The sequence below is a fragment of the Polypterus senegalus genome, chromosome 17 (genome assembly GCF_016835505.1).
Source record: "Polypterus senegalus isolate Bchr_013 chromosome 17, ASM1683550v1, whole genome shotgun sequence".
In the NCBI taxonomy this organism is placed as follows: domain Eukaryota; kingdom Metazoa; phylum Chordata; class Cladistia; order Polypteriformes; family Polypteridae; genus Polypterus; species Polypterus senegalus.
In genome coordinates this window covers 75753308-75777331 of record NC_053170.1, presented here as the reverse complement: position 1 = coordinate 75777331, position 24024 = coordinate 75753308, and the positions used below count along the sequence as shown (strand labels likewise).

Sequence of the window (24024 nt, the reverse complement as noted above, 5' to 3'; positions counted from 1 at the left end):
CAGTGTATGACAGAATGAGGCCACTCCACTTGTATGGCATTTTCGCAAGCTGGCAGCAATGTGGAGTTTCTTTTTCACACTCTAGTTTCTGGCAGAGCCATGGAATCATATTTTTTTTCAATGTGCTTCCACCCCTTTGGATGAAGGTGGGTCTTGCTGTCTCAATGTCAAAGAACACACATTCTACTCATCTGTGGCTCACACTTCCATCTCGGATGTATGCAGCTCTATTCACATAAATTCAATCTGCTACCATTCCACTACTGATAGTACACAAAAAGTAGGCTGCATTTTACAAGGGATTTAGAAAATGAACTTTACCTTTCACAATGCTTGCCTTTCCTTTCCTATGGCTTAAAAAGAAGGCAAATAAAGTAACTTTATTTCACAGTACTATTTACAAATTGTCTCATGCAACATCAAATTGAAAAAGGAAAGCAATCAACTACCAATAATAGACTGCTCAAGCCATTCTGAAGGGATTTAGGCCAGGGAACGGACTAGGCCAAATAGAAACATACATGGGGTCACATGTATGTCAAAGGGGAACCATCTTCCCATTTTCGATTTTCTGTCCATGGGCCACAGACCTTCTGCAAGAATTGGCCTGTACTTTGTTCCACACATCCTCCTGAGCAATGCTCAAGTCTCCGATAATGGAATGCTGCCACCACAATAATTTACAGTAGGATTGTTGTTCCTGGATGGCAAGATTACTGTCATATTACATTACAAGTTATTCCAAAAACGCCCATTTAACATTCCTTTTTCTTGATTTGTGGTTTTATTTTGACCACAGCTCCTATAGTCACTTGGCCCCAAAAAAGTGCCTCAAAGATTTAGCAAAACAAATGAAACTTTTTAATTTTTGGGCAAAATTTATCCTTAACAAGCTTCCGAGTCCCTGATGAACTCATTTTAAAACAAGTCCCTTCCCTTCATAATGTTAAATACTATAATCATGTCACCTCTTACTCTTTTTTTGCTTAAAACTACAAGGGCTCAGCTCTTTTAATCTTTCTTCATAATTCATCCCCTGTCTCCCTGGAATGAGCCTAGTCCTTTTTGTAGTGCACAGACCAAAACTGCACAAAGTATTCCAGGGGCCTCATGTATAAATGGTGCATACGCACAAAAATGTTGCGTTTGTCCGTTTCCATGCACACTTCTTAGATGTATAAAAATTAAACTTAGCATAAAGGTCACGCACATTTTTATGCCAGCCTCACACAGTATGTACACGTTTCTGCGCCATTTTGCAAACTGATGGCATTCAGCGTCAAAGCAGTGCTGTTTCTGTGTAGTCTCTTTTTTCAGATTCACAACAATGTCGTGGGATGTACCAAATTCACAAAAAATTTATTGCATCTTTACAAATTTAATTTACTTCAGACCCCCGTGACCCTGTTCGGATTCAGCGGGTTAGAAAATGGATGGATGGATGGATGATTGTAATCATTCATGTTACAATATAATTGTGCATAGAACAGTAAAAACTATTCCAACTACCATAGCTGCTTTAGCATTGTTAGAAAACATTGCAAATGGAAGAATTAGTAGAGAGCACATATTTATAATGACTGGCTTCTATGTCTTCAATATTCAAGAGCTGTTCCTGCCTTCTGCAAGATGCTTGCAGCGCTGTGCGCGACCCTCAATGAAATAATTTATTGTAGTAGTACTGTCTCTTTCGAACATACTAACCCCGATTTCTGTCCTTCCTTTTCTTTCTCCAAGTAAACAATTGCCAAACAAGCTTTGCAATAAATGACAAGCCAATTGTAATCTTAGAAAGTTGATTCTTCAAAATGTTTTTGGAACATTGAAATATCTTTGTAGCACATTTAACTTTTCCATCCAGTCACAACAGCTCCAGCGCAAGGCAGGAACAATCCCTGAATGGTGTACATTCAGAGGTACCACAGATAAAGGCTTCTGTATCTTGGAAGTACTTCCACCATTGGTTCCATATCCTGAGTGAGGAAAGTATTCAGACCCCGTTCAATTTTTCATATTTTGTTATATTGCAGCCATTTGCAAAAATCATTTAATTTTTTTCCTCATTAATGTACACACAGCACCCCATACTGACTGACAAAAAAAAGAATTTTTGAAATTGTTGCAGATTTATTAAAAAAGAAAAACTGAAATATCATATGGTCCCAAGTATTCAGACCCTTGGCTCAAAAGGGTGCTTCTACTAAATACTGAGCAAATACAGCCACGAGTCGTCTTGGGAAAGATGCAACAAGTTTTTCACACCTGGATTTGGGGATCCATTTTTAGGTCTGTCCAGAGATGCTCAATTGGGTTTAAGTCAGGGCTTTGCCTGGGCCATTCAAGAATAGTCAGAGTTGTTGTGAAGCCACTCCTTCGTTATTTTAGCTGTGTGCTTAGGGTCATTGTCTTGTTGGAAGGTAAACCTTCAGCCCAGTTGGAGGTCCTTAGCACGCACTGCACATCACTTGTCCAATACAATCCCCACAGTGAAGCATGGCGGTGGCAGATTCATGCTGTGGGGGCGTTTTTCAGCTGCAGAGACAGGACGACTGGTTGCAATCGAGGGAAAGATGAATGCGGCCAAATACAGGGATATCCTGGACAAAAACCTTCTCCAGAGTGCTAAGGACCTCAGATTTACCTTCCAACAAGACAATGACCGGAAGCACACAGCTAAAATAATGGAGTAGCTTCACAACTCTGACTGTTCTTGAATGGCCCAGCCTTAAACCCAATTGAGCATCACTGGAGAGACCTAAAAATGGCTGTCCACCAACGTGCAGAGGATCCCCAAATCCAGGTGTGAAAAACTTGTTGCATCTTTCCCAAGACTCATGGCTGTATTAGCTCAAAAGGGTGCTTCTACCAATACTGAGCAAAGGGTCTGAACACTTTGGACCATGTGATATTTCAGTTTCTTTAATAAATCTGCAACAATTTCAAAAATTGTCTGTCAATATGGGGTGCTGTGTGTCCATTGAGGAAAAAAATTAAAAGAATTTAGCAAATGGCTGCAATATAACAGTGAAAAATTGAAGGGGGTCTGAATACTTTCCGTACCCACTGTATGTGTACATACTGTATATACATACACACACGTAACAAATGTTTATGTAAAGTCATCACAAAACCAAACCAGACTTGGCATGATACGTTGCCAAGCTCTGTAAGCTGTGCTGCTTCGTTGAAGGACAGGTTCTGGGGCGGACTGGCAGGATGATGCCGGACCTCTTCCTGCATCCAAATGGTCCCATCGTTCACCTTTACAGCTGGTGCAGCTGTGTTCGTGTGCGAGTGGACATTTCTTGCGGGGAGGACTTCTGCTCTTCCGATGTAGAACCCTCATTCTGAACCGAGTTCACCTCCATTACAGCATGTCTATTTGAAAACTAACGGTTGGACCAGGGGAGCATGAACGCGACATATATATATATATATATATTTTTTTAAATCAAGCGCTAACCTTTACAAGTAGCACACATTTACAGTCTGTACCAGACTAATCAAATGTTTTTATTGTATAATAGTAACAGTGAAAGCAGCTCACCACTCAAAACATTTTGGGACCCAGGAAGGCTTGAACCCACCACCTGTTGATTTGAGTCAGCAGTTGTTACCTACCAAAGCAGCCATAAGCCACACTAACCAGATTTTTTTCTTCAGTTACAGTCTTGAATAAAAGCACACATATTCTGATACATTTGTACATTTTCTGAAAAAGCTCATTTGATATTTGGACACCAGTCTTCCCACATACACTTCATGTCAAAATTTTGTCAGTACTAAAACATGAAGTTTGTCTTTCAGAATGTCTTGCATTCCTGTCATCCTACACTTAGATCTTTGTAGACACAGAACAGACATGAAATGCAAGTGTTCCAAATAACGATACATTTGTTAGCCTATACAGCTCTAGGTACCCAACTCCCTGAAAGATGAGGATTGAGCTGGGAGAGGTTTTTTCCCCCGTTTCTGCAGCAGTGGGAGGAATGGATAGCAGGCTGCTTGGGCTTAACATTTACAAGACAAGACAATGAGTGAGAGGTGCAAGTGGATTTAAGGAGGGCTGGTTTTGAGTTTTTTTGTAAATCTAGTGTTACGGCAAGTAAGTCAACCAGTGGGATAGGTAAATCTAAAACCTAAAATCAATTAAAAGAATTAACACAAATATCCCAGTTTAAGGTATGCCCCACACTTAAGGAGGTGTCCAGCTTATGGTGAATCTCATAGGTTCTTCAGTATAAAAGATGGAAAATATTTAGCAGTACAACTGAGTGGTGGTTATCCTATAGCTTTGTCCAATTAATGAATTAATTCTTTGAGAGGAATTTTCTTAAAAATATCCTGCTTATTTCACCTACTTTGCAATGGTGACGTCATCAAGACTAATTTTAAAACAGTCTAAATTAGAGCAAAGTGCTAGTTTTCATTAAGTAATTTTTTAAACAGAACATAAGCTATGAATTTATAGCAACAGAGTATGCCTATAAAGCTGGTAGGTCAATGGGAAAAGCTCACAGAAACATTTAATCTGCAAGAATCATTCAACATGCAGTGTTCAAGGTATTATCTCCTAATACATTCAAATTAACACAGAATTCAACTAACTTAAGAATTTACAAAACAATTTTCTGGAAAGCATTTTATTTCTCAATATGATACAGAACCAAGCTTTACACCAACAATAAAAAAGCTGCTAACAGTAGTTTGCTTTAGATGCAACAAAACAAACTTTATATGCTGAGAGAACATGTCACTTGTTAATGTATAAACATCTGTGTCTGGTACTAATAATTGCAACACTCAATCAGCCGACAGGCACCCATTGTTTACCTTCATGTTGACAGCCAATTTATGGATAACCGGCCCTGCAAAACAAAACATTCGGCTAAGTTGCTTCACAAACTAAATCTAGAATTCATAATTTAACTGGTTACTCAATTTACAATTATGAAAATGAGATGTTTTTAATGTTTATGTTTTTAGTCCTAATGAAGGATGAAACAAGGTCAATATTACATTCCCATCAGTGAAAAATACCTGCTGTCTGCAGGAGTTTTGTAGCTTTTAACGAAATTGAAGCAGTTAAACTTGCACATTTTAGCTTTGACTTGTCTTTCCTAAATCCTTACTGGTATCAATTTAATTGGTCACAGAATTGCACAAAACAAGATTTTTTTCAGAAATAGTCATGATTTAAATTAAAAGGCACAACTCTACCGTGAATTACAAAATTCCACAGCAACCTTGCAATTAGATAAAAAAAATAAACAATCAAATTGAGGGTTTGAAAAAAAAAAAAAAACAACCCACCATGCTCGCTACTATACCTTGGAACTCTGATCGAACTGAAGCAGTAACCTTTGGATTAGTTAACCTGCGATTTCAAAAAAGCCCATCTTTTCAGTGTGATACACACGAGTCTCCTGCTCACCTGTGGACACAAACAAGCTGCAGCAAACATCTCTGAATTTTACAAGTCTCCAACAGCTAAAGTACAATCTATATGCCGTTTATTTTGAAGCATATACATTCTACAATCACTAAAATGAACTTGAAGCATGTAATACAAACAAATCCATCTATTCTTAGACCATGCTTCTATTGTGAACAGAAATGCTACTATACTTGAATAAATGAGTAAATGAATGGCAGTTTGAATGGAACAGTCCAAAACCGATTAGTATTCTTTAGTGCAAGGCAAGCACCACAATATTCTGGATAGGCAGATAATATAAAATGAGACAATGGATAGTGTTTTCAAATTTAGGTTTTGCTCTCCACCTTCAACTCACTAGAAATCTCAAATATTCTTTGCATTTTAAAATGGTACTATATTATAAAAGCAACAAATTGAACCTTAAAGCCCATGACAGCATTTCAAAATTCCAACCTTTAGCAGGATGTTAATCTCTTCAAGAATTCTCTCAAAGAAATAAACTTTAATATGACCAATTAAATTAACGAGTCTGTAAGGCATTACCTTCAAGCTCCAGAAAATTACACAGTATATCAACTAAGGACATTAAAGGGCAAACATAAACCATTACCTTATCAAGGGCAGACCACTTGTAAATAGGTGAATGCTTTCCTATTATCTAACAGGTGGCCTGGTCTTCTCCCATAGTCCAAAAACATGCAAGGTTAGGCAGACAGGCCAAGGTGAACTGGCCCTTGCATGTGCCATAACTCTGCCCAGGGATTGTTCCTTCTTGGGGAAAACTTAAATTGAAATCGGTTATAAAACTGACTCCAAGTTTCAAAGATTTCCCAGTGCTAAGGAGGCGATTTTGCTATTAAACCTTTTGGAAGGATTATTCCTCAAATTTAAACCAAATATGGGGAGAACTGAAGGAGATTATAAATGCATTCCTACAAAAGAATTCTATTCAGAATATGAAAGTTATTTTATATCTGAAATAAACTATAACTTCAGTACTGCATACTACTTCTGGCACACTGCTTTATGATCATTGTTTTCAAAGGGATGAAACCACCAAGCTTCTGTCCAACTGTATACTGAATGTTTCGGAAGACATCTTACATGGCTACTACTTTGGATAGCTACCTGAAACTATTCCACACAGGGCAACTTGCTCCCTTTCCACTCCTTCCTGCTCTGCTTTTGCTCTTTAGTAGTAGCAGAAGCCAACATTAGATGTGATGCACAGGTGCATCAAAATCCATTTTTGCATTTGATACTAGTCTGAAAGATTCACTCCCAAACGATGTTAGGATTTAAATTCATCTTTGTCAGCAAGGGAAGTTCACCTTTAACAAAGGTAATCCCAAATTCTATACAGCAAGAAATGGACTCCTTTCTGTTACATCAGTGTTTCCAATCTGCTTGATGTTGGTCTTAAAGCCTAAAGGCATAGTTGACCAGAACCTTGGAATTTGAAACAAATACAGGAACACTGTAGGTAAATGTATCAACAGTGGTATGGAATTCACAACTGGGAAAGGCTTGTCTGCCATGCTTATTATGACTAACAAACTGGCCCATGCTAAAAAAACACCAAGATGCATGGTGTTATTGTTTTAATAGGTACATTCATGATCAGAAATGTCCAAGTAGAAGACAAAAAATTTGTGAGCTATGTAACAGATTGACCTGTCAAGGGCTGTTTCACACCTTGGGCCAAGTACTGCATTTAAGGCTTTGGGTCCCTATAACCAACACCTAGATTTACTTTATACTACTGTACATGAACAAAGTTGGTCTTACCTGAAGAAAAATGGCCAAGTCATTTTTCTGGACCATCTTTATTTCCTGCAGAAAATAAAAACACTTAAACAACTCAGAAAGCCAAGAGTGTCATGCAAGGTTTCTCTTACTAAAAATTAAAGCATGCAACTCCATCTTTAAATATTTACATGAACTTAGAAGTTTAAGTTTGTACAAACAGATCAGCAGCAGCTCAACTGTTCACCATAAATGCCAATATTGATTTTTAATTTTAAGAGTTGCATTACAAATATCACACTGGGGAATATTAAATATTAGAACAAAACTAGTACTAAATTTATCATTTTATGACTACATAATTTATTTTTCTACGAGTTTTTTTCTCTCTTTTTTTTAAACTGAACAGATTTTTTTTTAAGCAAAAATACGGAGGAGCTATCACAGTTTATATAAAATATATTAAATTACAGATTTAGGGTTAGGGTTACCTTTTTTGTGATGCGCTCTAGGTTTACTCATCCCTTCTCTCTCCTGCGATAATTTTCGTTAATAAAACCAGCCACGTTTCTTTGCATCAAGCATGACATAAGTACCCTGCAAGCTGACTTGAATGGTTGTGGAAGTTATTTCAGAGACTACAAATACATTGATCTCATTAAGTGTATATACATTCAGATTATTTTTTTTTTTTTGTTAAAAGATTGGATTTTATTAATATACAAACCCAGACATTACTTCATTTCATGAAGACTTGTTTTGACAACATAACCTAAATTAAAAGCAACTATAATGGTTTTATTTTATATGGGATATAAAAATTCTTACCTCTAGGGTCTTTTTTTTTTTTTAATATATAAAAATGAATACACCCAAAATCAAACAAGAAAAGAAAGATACCATAGTCTGGGTGCACTAGAATTTGTTTCAGACATTTTACATTTTTTTAAAACTAACTCCAAAAACTACATGCAAAATAAAATTTAATGTTTGAAATGTTAACCACTATCTTTGGAAATTTTTAAAGTCATTTTTTTTTTTTTTTTAAAAAGGGAAAGAAAGTAACAAGTTTAAGTTTGATAAAAAAAAGACTAAACTTTATTGACAAACTGCTGCAAAACATTTTTGGACAGATATTTAGTTACCTATTTAGGCAAGCTTACACATGGAGCATTATGCATTTTAGAGAGAAGGTACAGATTTAAATGCAAATATACACTTTTGTTTTATGTATATACATAGAATCGAGTTTTAGCTGCAGTGTCCCGCTTTGTAAGTATCCATAGACCCAGTGAAAAACAGTCCCCAAAAGCCAATAAAATAAAAAATGACTTCAGATTATTTTCTAAAAGATTTTCAGGCACCTGACAAAACCATAGTTTAGGCCACACCTTTGGTCAATTATCCATATTATTCATAAACATAAATAACGGGGGGAAAATCACAAACTTGGCTCTTATAACATTTAATGACTATTTCTCAGCAAGGTCTATTGGGGCTATATTTCAAAACTCCTTATTAAAAAAAAAAAAAAAAAGAATTTTACGTAACGTTTTAAGACTATTTAAAATTAATCTTAACTATAGCATTTGCATGAAGTGTTAAAAATGTTCCCTACAATTTACTTAAACCAAGTCTAAATTTTCAGTAGATTTTTTACCCATTTGACATTTTAAAGATGGCATTTAAATTGAGGGGGGAGAAAGAATTTTGAAATGTAGCCGAAATGGGAATCTGCAACTGTAATTTTGAAGTACGGAAAAACAAAATCTTACAGGATTTTAAGCTACACACTTGAAATATTTTCATTTGTTAGTTCAAAGGGTATTTTGATTTAGACAAATTTCACCAGGATGCAGAAACGAAGGGAAGATAGAGCTTGTAAACAAAGTTTAGCTCTACATTGCCTAACTTGGCTAAGATTAATGTTCAATGTATACAGAAGCAATTTTCAAAATGACAGGAAGTCCACAGAGTAGAAAAACAAATGGACAATTACTTTTGTCTGGTAAAGCGAAAGTTGCCACAGAAGACTGAAGTCAGTGAACAATGTGCTTTTTGAAATTAACGCCCTTTCAATATCGCACATATGGGTGATCCCTGTAAGCCCCTTTAAGCGTCCGTGGAGCTTTCATTGATGCCCGAGTACCATTCCAGTCATCCTGACCTATACAGAAGATAAGGGAAAAAAAAATAACTACACATTTCCCATAAAAAGTAGATGAATGCAGAGTGCAAGAAGAGGCCTTACCATAGGGTTCATAAGCATCCTGAGCTTCCCCATGTCCATAATCATAATATTCGGTATCCCTGGAAATAAGAAAAAATTGTCAAACTTTATAACAGAACTCGCCAATTTAAAAACCAATCCAAAGTATACCAACAGATGGCGATCATCTGCCATCAATGAATCCAAAGAAAGTAGTTATACGCCAACTCAACATCTCCATTTTGGACAAGCCATTCGGCAGTATATTGGTCACAGTGTGAATAGGTCACTGCAATTGAGGCTTGATGGGTCTAGTGGTTTTGATAGCCTTGTGTAGTAGAATTGAAGACAGTCATTAGTAGTTTCATGCAGCTAGCTTCAACTCAATCGACTGTAAATGGTGCATGGATGCATTTATCAGTCAAAGAAAAGCAGCAAAACAGAAAAAAAAAAAAAAAAACACACATGGTTCTGGTGTCTTCCTTAAAGGAATTTGCACTACTGTATAACAGGTGGGCTTGCTTAGTGAACTAAACATCCTACAACCGAGTGCTTGTTTTCTCTTCACATTCTGAACTTTGACCTAACTCTGGAACACTATGTAGAGCTACTACTGCCAACCCCAGAAATCCAGTACCCTAGCATCTACATACAGGTACGAGGGCACTTTCAAACATAACTTATTTACATTTCTATTCTCTCACACAAAGCATAGTCTTTCAGAACTCTTGAAGAGGCGCACAGCCCTTTACCAACCTGGTAAAAATACTTAACTTTCACTCTTCAATGGTATTAGTGTATTTTTGCTACAAAAGTTAAAAGAGCACACTTTGAATATGGAGCCTGATATCACTACTCATTGTATTTGGACAGCCAGACTACAAGAACAGAGACTATTCACAATGGGGAATGTTCTACGACAGCAGCTTATTGCCCAACTCCTATCCCGTTCTCAGACAGAGTCCTGACCAGAAATTCTGCCATAATAGGTAACAAAAGCCTAGGATTTATATAAATCAAAGATAGCTTAAACAATGTTAACTAAACTGGCTACCTTATGTAATGCCTTTCTGACTAGTCTAATCTACAAAAATAAAAGTACGGAATACAAAAAGTACACCACCCATACCGTTTTACAAAATCATATTTTAAATGCAACTTACGCCTGGGGCTGACTAAAGTAACTTTCATAAGCATCATAGCTGGGCTCTGCATATGTATCTTCATAAGCCTAAATCAGAAAGAAATTTGTGAATTAAAAAAGCACACAAAAATAGTGTACAACTAAGCCACTCAAATTAGGAACATCCATGCAAGACTGAACACACACATTCAGCTAAAAATACTACAAGACATTGCAAGACAGGACTTACATATTCGTCATATGGCTCCGGGTGAGGAGGTAATGGCATTCTCTGCACACCAGGAGCAGGTCCAGCTCGAGATGAGGGTGCTCTCCCTCTGACAGACTGAGAAGGTGGCCCTCCACGACCAGCCGGTCCACCTCGCACAGAGCCTCCTCTGACTGAACTTCCTCTGGATGCACTGCCACGTGGAGGTACCCCTCTACCCCTGAGACAAAAAGACCATAAACACGCATGAAGATGAAAAATCTAAATAACGAACTTTCTGTATATTTAGTGCATTTTTATACCACACACTTATTTACAACTGTTCTAAGGCACAAGCCAAATACATGGCCTTTTTTTAAAAAAAAAAAAAAAAAAAAGCACCACATTAAGAGGATGCAGTTTAAAACAAAGTGTAGAAATGTTTATAATTTTACAGCCTTGCTGACAAGTCCATATTTGAACAGAACTCGGATCTTTATTTCCCTAAAACCATACTGGCACCATTCAACCTACAACCTAATAGTTCAACCAACTTTCACGTCATAAAACTAATCCAAGATAACCTTATACTTAAGCACATTGTAGAAAATACTTAACGTGCCAGTACAAACTAGTCACGCACACCATGAACTTCTTTAATCCAAATATAAACAAAGCAAATCTTTGACAATTGTCAAGTCTACTTTTAATAAACATTTATTTATCCTGCAAGAGGAAGCATACAGAGCTAAAGACATAAGCATGTTAACTACAGGTAGTCCCCAGGTTACAGGCATCTGACCTACGACATACGAACGGGGCCACAGCTGCGACGCATGTGCCTCAGTAACTGTCGCTCCATCTTTGGCCTGGGTACGCTGCAAGCGGTGGCGATTTCGCTGCCCACATAGTGTAGTGTCCCTCGGCCAGCTCCCGGTTTCACTGCCCGCCCACCACACACTGCTGTTCTCGGTGGGCAGCTGGCAATGCTGAAAGCGGTGACCCAGTTGTGGCTGAACGGGGTGGCAGGGGGTAGCATCAGATGGCTGCCTATTGAATGGGGGTGATTAACTACCTGCCTTTGGCAGCACCGTGTTCGTTCTCGGTATGCGAACGCTGCAGGCAGCATACTTTAGTGGAGGTGACCAAGGTGGGCTGGTGATGAACCGCCCATCGATGCGCCCATTCATTCTCAATAGCAAGCCTGCTTGTATTGTTACGCACATAGCAGGAAATTGTCACTTGTCAGCACATCAGACGTGTTGACGACTGATGCCTTCCTGCTGTGAGTGTGTACAATGCTGTGCAGAAGAGCTCATCTTAATCTTTTGTCTTCAACCTTCAATGTCTCAAACTAATCTGATGCTGGTGCTGGTGATACAGTAAAGAGAAAAACCATCACCATTGAAAATAAAGTAGAATAAAAAAGGTCAGAAAGGTGAAACTCCATTCATTGGCAGAGCACTTGGTTACAGTCGGTCAACAATAGCATTTATTAAATTTATGTACCTGTTACGACTTGCATACAAATTCAACTTAACTAAAAACCTACAGTCCATATCCCATACGTAACCCAGCCTGTATATTGCATGTTCTAGTGATTCAACTGATTGAAAAATACTCGAATGCAAAAATTAAAAATAAGTTCACCTAAGTACATAACGGCATATATTTTGAGACTTAAAGCCAGAGCTTCAAAGATGTGATTATTACCTGCTAGCAGATGAAGGTGGAGGAGCACCACGACCCCTCACTGGTGGGCCTCCTCTCCCACGAACTGGCTCTTGTCCCCCATTCAGGTAGCTCAGCTCCATGAATTGCTCTTGGCAAATATCATCCATCATGTCCTGCTTAGTACGTAATGAGAAAATGCTAGGTTTTAATTAATTGCTCAAAAGGTAACACGCAAATATATTCAGAACTTGGAACTCAACATGAGCTAGAAAAGGTGTGCACCATGCAAATGGAAACCCAGATTGCATGCCTGAACATGCTTGAAATGGTCAGCAAGATCACTAAAAATTGTGTAATTGTCATTGAAAAAAAGTACAATTCTAACAAAGGCATGATCAACTCTCTAAACCAAATGGTGTTACCATATTTCTATCTAGGGAAAGCCTCAAAATATGAAACAAATTAAGACCATATCCCTTTATACTGCACCAGCTACACCACAAAAATAAGCCAAATGGAACCAACCATTCATTGGTCTGCTGCTAGTATTCCTGCTATAAAATTCCAGGTTGAGGTAGTTAACACTGCTAAACGGTTATTTTTGGAAAAGTTAACAGTACAGGATAAAAAGCAAGTTTAAATATAACAAACTTCATGTTCCTTCAAGAGATCTGGCTTCAAAAGGGGTTCTGTTTCATTGAAAACTGCATAATCAAGTTAGAGAATCCTCATCAGGATTCAAACTACTAAGATTTTAAAACTTGACCAGTGTATTTGCGATCACCAATTAGTTGAATAAGGAAAGAAATTGATTTTAGAATAGGAATTTAGTTGAATACGAACTGAATAATCTCTTCTAAATTCTACTGTAGGGTGTACATTTCTATATCTTTGAAACTGTTTAAAAATCAATAAAAGTTAAAACATCTCCCAGACATAAGGATTGGCAATGAAGAAAACCTTAGCGGCAGTAAGGATTAGAAGAGCATAAATTCAAATACCTTACTCTCGGTATATATTTCGGTTAACTTTCAACAACCACGTTAGTTTCTTGTTGGAAAAGAAAATGGCCAATGCCATTTCAACAACTGCAGTAAAATCAACCTTTGCTTCAGCTGGTTAGATAAATATTAAAATTTTTGCAACTACCTAGTGTGTGGATATAAACACAGGGAACTTCAGTTTCTGTATTACATCTTGCCTGAAGGGGCCCCCGAGTTGCCTCGAAAGCTTGCATATTGTAATCTTTTTAGCTAGCCAATAAAAGGTGTCATTTTGCTTGGCTTTTCTCTACAACTACTTCTACAGAACAAAAATGATTGTTCATTTCATATCTACAAAAACATTTGTCAAAATTATAAGTGATCAGCTGAAAATAATGAACTCATGTATTATGAATTACGAGAGAGTGCAACAACTGCGGCAGAAAGCCTGGCAATAGTTAATGTTTGCAAAAGCAGTCGTGAAGATCAACAGTTCAAATGGACTAACCTAGACGAATATTAAACCTACACTTGAATATGAAGGAGAAACAAAGTACACAATGAAGGCTGCCTCTAATGCATCATGGTACAGCCTTAGTAATTCAGTGTCTGACGCATTAAATGTGGCTCTTTTCTGTTCTGTTGAAGCTATTACTATTTAATACAATAGTTTACCAAACGATCATTTACATGCTTGTTCAATAATACATGCAACACAATGGCTAAATGAAACTACGTGACTGCTAAGCTGTGCCTGTTGAACTGCGGAACGGTGTTGGAAAAAAGATGGACCGATGGCTTCTAAACAGATTTTTAGGACTTCTCTATTCAACTTCCAGGTTGCAGTTAAGAAAGCTAAACATGATTTCTTCACTGATTTAGTATCCCGTCATTCTAAGAATACTAGTGTCTTAATTCAATTAATGTGGCCATTCACCATCATTTTGTGACAGGATTAAATAGCACTGTTCTTTCATGTGAGCAGTTTTTTTTCATACTTTATCAGTAAAATTGATACAATCCACTGTGGAATTGTTCCAACTGGCTATGAACTTCCTACTGTTAATCATGGCATTGTCTTGGAATATTTCACAGTTAAAAAGTACTACAGACACCCTTAAACCTACTCTCAGTCCTCTCGATTGTACCACATCACCTCTTAGTGGAAGCCTTTGATGTTTTGAGTCCACCTTTACTAGCCATTATCAATGGTTCTATTAGTGAGGGGGTTGTGCCCTCGTTTAACATGCTGCGGTGCATCCCTGTCTAAAAAAGGCAGAATTAGATCCTGGAGTTTCAGCCAATTTTTCACCCCTATTTCCCAATTGCCATTTCTGGCTAAAATATTAGATTTATAATCAATTGGTTGATCACCTTAACGCCAATAATTGGAGATCTACCAATCTGGCTTTAGGAGTTATCAGGATGTTAAGACAGCCCTCCTGAAAGTATTCAGTGACATTATATTATTACTGACTCGGGTGGCGCTGCACTCCTTGACCTGTCTGCTGCCTTTGACACTATTCACCGTGAGATATTGCTGTTGCGGCTTGAACATCTCGTTGGGCTTAAAGGGGCTGTTCTTAACTGGTTCAGGTGATATCCAATTGGTAGACAATTTTCAGTGACTTTAAATGCCTCTTTTTCGTCTACTGCTCCTCAGAGATCCATTTTAGGTCCTATTTTATTCTCTATATACCTTCAGCTTATTGGTGCTATTTTTAGGAAATCTAACATTTCTTTTAACTGCTATGCTGACGATAAACAGGTTTATTATTCCTGTATGCAACTCTGCAATGAATCACCTGCACAACTGTCTTTTTGAACCGAGATGGCTAATAATTTTCTCGATCTGAGTCAAAATAAAACGGTGCTTATAGTGGGTCCATCAGCTAAAGCCAAAATTGGTCTTTGACTTCTTGGCTCCCTGTCATTTACAAACCTTAAATCCACAATCTTGGTGTTTAAAGCACTTTGAGTTACATTTTTTTGTATGAAAATGTGCTATAAATATAAATGTTGTGTTATTTTTGACAGCAACCTCTTTTGAGAAACAGATTCTGTAGTTAGGAGGTACTTTTTCCAGCTTCATCTTTTAGGTAAGATCAAGCCTTTTTCATCTTCTAGGGATCTTGAGAAGGCTACTCATGATTTTATCTTTTCTCGCCTTGATTACTGCAACTCTCTGTATTCTGGGATTAGCAAATCCCTGATATGCAGGTTACAGTTAGTCCATAATGCTGCTGCTCGCTTTCTGGTTGAGGCAAGAGTCCGATTCTGTTTCTCCAATATTAGCTTTTTTTACACTGGCTGCCTTGTCAGTTTTCGAATTGATTTTAAAATCTTGCTGCTAGTTTTTAAATCTTTACATTGGCTTGCTCCTGCCTATTTATCTGAATTGTGTTCTTTACATCAACCATCTAGAGTGCTTAGATCTTCTGGTCAGTTGTCTCTTGTCCCTCGTACCAAGTGTAAAACCAAGGGGGACAGGGCTTTTGCAGCTGCTGCTCCTTGCCTGTGGAACTCTTTACCTCATTACATAAAGGAGTCGTCTACAACTGAACTGTTCAAAACAAGATAAAGACTCATTTCTATTCACTTGCTTGCTGTGACCTTCAGTAACACTGATAGTTTCCTCATTTGATTATGTTACCTTCTGTTTTAATGTTCATTTATTTTATTTCTATTTGTTAATTGTATGGTTTTTTGTTTTTTTAAATTGTAAAAAACTTTGTCCACAATATTCCCAAGTTGTTTTAAATATGCTATATAAACAGACATTGACAATTCTATTTAATTTCACTTTGCAGAATCACCTATGATATGAGAAGTGCCTCTAGCTTCCAAGAAGCCACAAATGTCTAAGTCTCACTGTGCGCTAAATGTACATTTGTGACTGCCTCATCATAATCATTTACACACTGCCATTTGTGATGCCAGACAGCACTGATGGAAATACTAAGACCAGATAAAAAATAATAGTTCACATGGAGATTGGAACATGGTAGTTTGAGGTAATTTATTTAAATGGAAACCCCATTAAAGCAAAGTGAGTACATGCGATAACGTTCAGATCTAATTTTCACCACGTACAATTTCTGCCTTCAAACAGCATGAGGATAGAGACCCCCGAAATTCCTCCTTAAGGATAACAATGACCTAGTACTGGTTAGCACAGTGAAGTTACAAATTATACAAACCATTTTCCCTTAGCAGCATTACAGTAATTTGAACACAGAGCTCAGATTCGTAACACAAAACCCTGCAAGACAGAACTTCACTGGCAGCAAGTACTTTTGCTCTGAAAGAATTCAAACCTATTATGTGGTACTATGTGGAAAACTGACCAATTTGTCATGTGATGTGCACTGACCACTAAACTGTTTTGCCTTAACATTTTTATAGACATCCATTGGTCTCAAATTTCTACTGGAAAGAAATGCTGCCGATACATTATTGAACACTAAACAACTGCTGCTCTCAAAGGGAAACCATAGTCTACAAACTTGACCTTTGCAACAAAATTTGAGTTGGGAGTCAAATCAAGGTGTGTCAGTGACAGACACACATTAAACATGAACAAAGCGCCACCACTAAGTGAGTCTTTCAGCTTTTGTGAACTTTCATGCATGTTAGAAATCATAAGCACAAAATCTTGTTTTGAGAACAGCGATACTTAATTGCCAATTAAAGCACAGAAATAAATGAGGTGGAAGAGGCAAAAGCCTCTGTGTCAGAGTTCCAAGACACATGAAGATCAAAACAATGGAGAGGTGTTGCAAGATTTTAAACACAAATGACTTCCCTAATTACAGCACTATTTGTACTAGGAGCTGGTTTTTCAGCTTCAACCAGTGTAGCGTGATAAAAAAAATAAAAAAATCATGTGTTTGTAATATGTAATATTTTAGAATCAAGACTGTTTGCTGGGGAGAGATATTTTGTAAATTGTGAAGTTTGTTTGTACTTGTTAAATGTACACACCACTGGGACGACCAACAAGAATAACTGCCCTTTACTGTGAAAGGTTCAACAGTTTTGGAATAGTTAAATACATGCAGTTTGAGACTACCTTAAGTGTAGATTAAAACATAAAAATGTTGCAGGAAAACAACTCACAGGAATGAGAAACTTCTTCACTTCTTCCATTGCATGAGCCATACGAGAGTAAGCCTCTGGGGCTGGTGCAAACACTTCAATAAAGACATGAAGTTCCATGCTTAAATGAGAATATTTTGGCTCACCACCTTTCCGCAGATCTTCCTCCTAAGGGGAAGAGACAAGGAAAAAAAACTGCTACACGGAAAAAAAAAATTGACTTGTGTGGTAATTTCTCAATTGGAAGTGAATTATACTGACATTTCAAAACAATTCAGTCAGAATGAAACATACAAGATCAAAAATATGATGCAAGAGCATAAAGTGCCTTATAAGCAAACAATATTCTCTAACAATTAACATTTTTCATTCAGTATATTATATAGATAAAAACAAATTTTAGCTGGTAATTAGTACAGATGAAGTTGGTGTAATGCTCCCTAAATTTGAACAGGATACAATGGACAAAATTCTATTTATAGAATTTATTAAAAGCATATAATTCCATACAACCAAATGAAACTAAACTAAAATCAAATCAACCCCCACCCATGAGAAAGAGGAATGCGAACAACTAGGGCAAAACTGTTAATAGTAAAGAGAAAAAGGAGTATTTGCCTCAATATAAATGCTTATTCTAAAATGTTACTGGTAGGTCCTGCCAGGTTTTAAATTTCAAATGTATAACATCAGTTAACCACTGACTTAAGAGGTGGGTGAGGATTCTTCCAGTTGAACAAGACAAGCCTATGTGCTAATCGTGAAGTAAAGGCAATTACAGTTTGTTCTTCGACTAAGTCCATCTAGAATATACCAAACAGCTTTTAGTGGATTAGGAGCAACTGGGACACCAAGGCAGTCTGACAGGCATTTAATTTTCGGCCAGAATGCTGTTAATTTGGTACTCGCACAAAACATGTTGCTCAGTGAAGCTGGGGCTTGACTGCAAAGTTTGCAGTTTGGATCTTGCTCTGGAAACATCTTGAACAATTTCAAACATGTGTCCAATAAAAGATTAAGTTGAATAATTGAATATTTTGGAGCTAGAGTGAATTCTGTGCTTGGATGCCTTCCACTCAGATTCTAAAATGTTGAGCAAGAGATCCTTTTCCCACTGTACACTGGAATCTTTGAAAGGAATGGACTTTAAAATGTTTTTATATATTATACAAATGTCCGAGTCCCCAACACTGATCAATCTCTTCTACAACAGAAATAGGTGGGAGATAACTGGGTAGATTTCATTTAGCAAGATTTCTAATTTGGAGATAGTATAAAAAGTGTGTTGATGGGAGATGAAATGGAGTATACAGGTCCTTCTCAAAAAATTAACATATTGTGATAAAGTTCGTTATTTTCTGTAATGTACTGATAAACATTAGACTTTCATATATTTTAGATTCATTACACACAACTGAAGTAGTTCAAGCCTTTTATTGTTTTAATATTGATGGATTTTGGCATACAGCCCATGAAAACCCAAAATTCCTATCTCAAAAAATTAGCATATCATGAAAAGGTTCTCTAAACGAGCTATTAACCTAATCATCTGAATCAACTAACTCTAAACACCTGCAAAAGATTCCTGAGGCTTTTAAAAACTCCCAGCCTGGTTCATTACTCAAAACAGCAATCATGGGTAAGACTGCCGACCTGACTGCTGTCCAGAAGGCTATCATTGACACCCTCAAGCAAGAGGGTAAGACACAAAGAAATTTCTGAACGAATAGGCTGTTCCCAGAGTGTTTTATCAAGGCACCTCAGTGGGAAGGAAAAAGTGTGGCAGAAAACGCTGCACAACGAGAAGAGGTGACCGGACCCTGAGGAAGATTGTGGAGAAGGACCGATTCCAGACCTTGGGGGATCTGCGGAAGCAGTGGACCGAGTCTGGAGTAGAAACATCCAGAGCCACCGTGTACAGGCGTGTGCAGGAAATGGGCTACAGGTGCCGCATTCCCCAGGTCAAGCCACATTTGAACCAGAAACAGCGGCAGAAGCGCCTGACCTGGGCTACAGAGAAGCAGCACTGGACTGTTGCTCAGTGGTCCAAAGTACTTTTTTCGGATGAAAGCACATTTTGCATGTCATTCGGAAATCAAGGTGACAGAGTCTAGAGGAAGACTGGGGAGGGGGAAATGCCTGAAGTCCAGTGTCAAGTACCCACAGTCGGTGATGGTCTGCGGTGCCATGTCAGCTGCTGGTGTTGGTCCACTGTGTTTTATCAAGGGCAGGGTCAATGCAGCTAGCTATCAGGAGATTTTGGAGCACTTCATGCTTCCATCTGCTGAAAAGCTTTATGGAGACGAAGATTTCATTTTTCAGCACGACCTGGCACCTGCTCACAGTGCAAAAACCACTGGTAAATGGTTTACTGACCATGGTATTACTGTGCTCAATTGGCCTGCCAACTCTCCTGACCTGAACCCCATAGAGAATCTGTGGGATATTGTGAAGAGAAAGTTGAGACACAAGACCCAACACTCTGGATGAGCTTAAGGCTGCTATCGAAGCATCCTGGGCCTCCATAACACCTCAGCAGTGCCACAGGCTGATTGCCTCCATGCCACGCCGCACTGAAGCAGTCATTTCTGCAAAAGGATTCCCGACCAAGTATTGAGTGCATAAATGAAAATTTGAAGGTTGACTTTTGTATTAAAAACACTTATTGGTCGGATGAAATATGCTAATTTTTTTATAGGAATTTTGGGTTTTCATGAGCTGTATGCCAAAATCATCAATATTAAAACAATAAAAGGCTTGAACTACTTCAGTTGTGTGTAATGAATCTAAAATATATGAAAGTCTGTATCAGTATATTACAGAAAATAATGAACTATATCACAATATGCTGATTTTTTGAGAAGGACCTGTAATTGCTCACAGGATGCAAAGACATTTATATACAAATCTCTAAATGATTTAATCCCATACAATTTCCAAACTTTAAAAACTAGGTTTGAGTGGGTGGAAAAAAGGTGGTGATCATGTAAAGGTACCTCAGACTCTCTAACTTAAAGTGCTTTCTATATTGGTTCCATATTCTGAGTGAATGAAGGACAATTGGGTTGTTAGTATATTAGCGATGCATTGTATTTACTGGTGTACGAAGCAAGGAACAAAGTGCTGCAGAATTTAATTTCTATTGCAGACGAAGCAAGTGTGTGTTCATCTATTTGTGTCAATGTCCAAGTTTTTATTTATAGCTTGTATGTTTGCCACCCAGCAATAAAATTGAAAATTAGGAAGAGCCATGCTGCCTTCTGATTTAGGCCATTGTAGGGTCACCTTTGAATGTGTGGATTTTTCAAAATAACAAATAAATTAGGCTATGATTGAACCTAATTTCTTAAAAAAAAAAAAATGTGTTAATGTACGTGTTTTGAAATAGGTACAGAAGCTTAGGGAGGATAACCTGCACAATGTTAATTCTTCCTGCTAAAGAAAGATGGAGGGTAGAACACCTAAGCACGTCTTATTTGATTTTACCCATGCAAACAAAATATTGTTGAAAATGTCTTGGATCTACTTGAAATGTTGACCTCTAGGTATTTAAACTGATCTGCAATAATAAAATGGAAGGTGTCAAGTCTAATATTTGCTAGACAATTCACTGGAAAGATCATACTTTTGTTCAAATTACTTATATAAGTCCAGATGTCTGTTAATTCTAAAAAGGCTACAATCTGGATTACTAAAATACAATACAGCAGGGACTGTTTGGCACCAACCGTGTGCAGTTGCATACATCTTTATATTTAAAAAAGTTACCTTTGCTTTATCTCTCATTGACCCTTTTCCAAGAACTGAAATTTTTGCACCCGTTTCCTCTTGAAGTCTCCTGATTGTGTTTCCTTGGGGACCCAAGATTTTTCCAACAAAATTGAACTATGGGGAAAGGAGGAACAAATAAACCAGTGCATTACTTTTGATATGTAAAAGGCTTTAATATGAATAAAATCTATGAAATTTGTATTACACTTGTAGTACAAATGTCTTTGAAATTAAATGAGGAAAATTACTAAATTACACCAGCCGATACTACATCAACTTTGAAAAACAGGAATGCAACTTGTGCACAACATCAACGTAAGATATTCAAGCTTCAGGACATGCATTGCCACTGAAGGCTGTAAACTATTGGTGGGGTGGGGGGTTGGGGGAGAGAACTACTGCCTCCATCCTTTCTTACATGAAATCAAGTTCTGTCAGTTATGTTCACACCGATGGGGTAGCAGGTTTACATCCATCTATCATTCCATGTTCTGACCCTACTTATCCTGGGGGTAGGTTTATCAAAAAGCTAGTATCCAGCTTATTACAAAATGAAGACAGAAAAACAGGCCAATAGATTTTTCTCTCATTATAAACTAAAATGACTGGCGAGTTGCACATCTGAATTACTAACCTATTTGTATTAATGTGCAGGAGCAATATTCACCCTAACGTGTCATGAGTTTCACCGACCTGTACCTTGCTCTGAACAAAAGCCATCAATTAAAAGACCGCATATGCAACTAACCCAAAAGGAACTGGAGGGTCGAGTACTAGGTCTTAAAAGTACTCATTTCAAACAACCCTCTCACAAAAATTGACTCTCCACACAAAACAGCCCAAAATGGGATCCATCAGTGCTCTTAACTCCTGCCTTGTGCAACCTATATAGTTAACTGAAAAAGACCAGTAACGTTTTCCATGCACATACAAGGCATAATTTCATTAAACAAATATATACTGCTCAGCACAATACTGACGTAATTATCCTTGCCAGGATGACAAAATGCATAATAAAATCAGACTAACATATACCTTTCACGAATGCCGACCGACATTTTAATAAAGTCTTATCTACAAACCTTTGGGTACTGCTTCACTGGAATGAGTATTCGCTCTTTCAACTTTATATTCTTGTGTGAAAACAAATCCAAATAACCATCGTCATCCTCCTTTTTGGGTTCCCCTTTTTGAAGCCGATCGATTTCTTAAAATAAAGAGAGTGAACGTTACAAAATACTTCAATATAGACTAACAAAATATATTTTGTTTCACTGATAGTTGGGTACAGAGAATAACTTATGATTCCGGTCATCCTCACTCTTTGCACATATTACAATCAAAAGGTCTGGTGGGAAATGCTTAACAGAGACTAGGTATTGCCCGATTTATTTATTACAGTCAAATCTATATACTCAGACTGGACTCAACAAACCATATCCCATTGTGGTCAGTTCCACGTCGTCGTGACAAGAAGGTAATTTTTTACATAATTAGTTTAACACACGGAACGACATTAAGAAAATGTGGGTTGGATACTTCATCACATCTTGCAAACATAACGCAGACAAACAACCACTCTCCTTTGAGCAATGTGGTACAACCAAAATCTGCTCATTTTAAACACTAAAATAGAAAAGTATACTAAAGTAAACAAAGAACGCGAGCATGACAAGCTAATTGAAAGAAAACAATGAAACTGCTGTGTTTTTAAAAGAACGTAATAAAGGTGAAAAAAACGCGCATACTTTGATCCATTACGTTTTACGTATTAACACATTTTTCTCAAAATGCCCAGTGCCTGTAAATGCCTTTGTGTTTCTAACGCCCAGTCTGAGCCTCGGGGGAAGGAACAAAAAGGGGGGAACAAATAAAAGATTAAACATTGCGCTTCTTGCAGCATGGACACAAAAGTCTCACCAATCAACGACCCCTCCCAATTAGTAGGCTTTCTAGAAGGCCACAATGCATGGCATTCGTAAGCTCCCCTCCCCCTATACATAAAACAAAGGACCAACAACGTGCTAACAAGAAAGAAAGAAAAAAAAAAACCGGCCTAGATGCCTGCCATGCGTGGTGCAACTCATCATCGCGCCAACTCAAAAGAAACGGTAAAACTGAAACGATCATTTAAAACGTTTTGTCGACATCACCTACCCTGGGTTATTAGTTTCATCGCGTGAGTGAACGAAGCATCCAGACTATCCTTTTCTGCCAACAGCTCAGGAAGGTATTTGCTCTCGGCCTCCATTTTGTCTTAATGCCTTCAATTTAAAAAGTCCGCAGAAAAAATTACCGAAATATAATATTCCGAATTTACTTTAAATACTTGAAAATAAAATATTTAATGTTGGTGCACAGCGCTTTATTGTATATGGCACGCTTTAATACTTAGCTAATGTCCAACTTCAAAATGCCGCGCACTTAATGGCGTCCGCTCCTCCTGGAAATGGAAGCCAAGTGAGAAAACAAAATGAAGTGGTGAAGATAAAGACTAGCCTCCCACACCGGAAGTGAGTTCTTGTACTGCCTTCTGCACTACCAACTACCAATCAGATATCCGTATTAACAATTACTGTCATAGACGCCCCATTTATCGACAGCCAATCATTCCAGCGATAGTTTGGTGGTTTCTGGAAGAACGGAAAAGTAGCAACTGGACGTTTCCTAGAATCTGCGAATCAACATTAATGTAACTGTATTGTATTTTAAACAGTGAGATCACGTAGATGAAGAAATCAAATTAGTTTATAATTATACATCATAAGCAGG

General features: G+C 37.6%; 1 protein-coding gene across 3 annotated transcripts; it reads right to left on the bottom strand.

Moving 5' to 3' along the window:
* Nucleotides 1-4627: 4627 nt before the first annotated feature.
* Nucleotides 4628-23729, bottom strand: LOC120517888 (KH domain-containing, RNA-binding, signal transduction-associated protein 1-like). 3 transcript variants are annotated; one of them, XR_005631129.1, is made up of 12 exons: nucleotides 23410-23729; nucleotides 22335-22459; nucleotides 21250-21366; nucleotides 17503-17649; nucleotides 12440-12576; nucleotides 10769-10967; nucleotides 10559-10626; nucleotides 9438-9496; nucleotides 9186-9353; nucleotides 7229-7273; nucleotides 5331-5434; nucleotides 4628-4868 (listed from the first exon to the last, which is right to left on the bottom strand). XR_005631129.1 is itself a non-coding variant. In XM_039740401.1 (9 exons), the coding sequence occupies exons 1-9, from the start codon at nucleotides 23501-23503 to the stop codon at nucleotides 9262-9264; spliced, it is 1038 nt and encodes a 345-aa protein (XP_039596335.1). In that variant the 5' UTR covers nucleotides 23504-23729; the 3' UTR covers nucleotides 8256-9261. The 3 variants fall into 3 exon arrangements, 2 of the variants coding, with proteins under 2 accessions (XP_039596335.1, XP_039596336.1); XM_039740401.1 differs by lacking the exons at nucleotides 4628-4868; nucleotides 5331-5434; nucleotides 7229-7273 and having other exon boundaries at nucleotides 8256-9353; XM_039740402.1 differs by lacking the exons at nucleotides 4628-4868; nucleotides 5331-5434; nucleotides 7229-7273 and having other exon boundaries at nucleotides 8256-9353; nucleotides 12440-12573.
* Nucleotides 23730-24024: the final 295 nt, after the last annotated feature.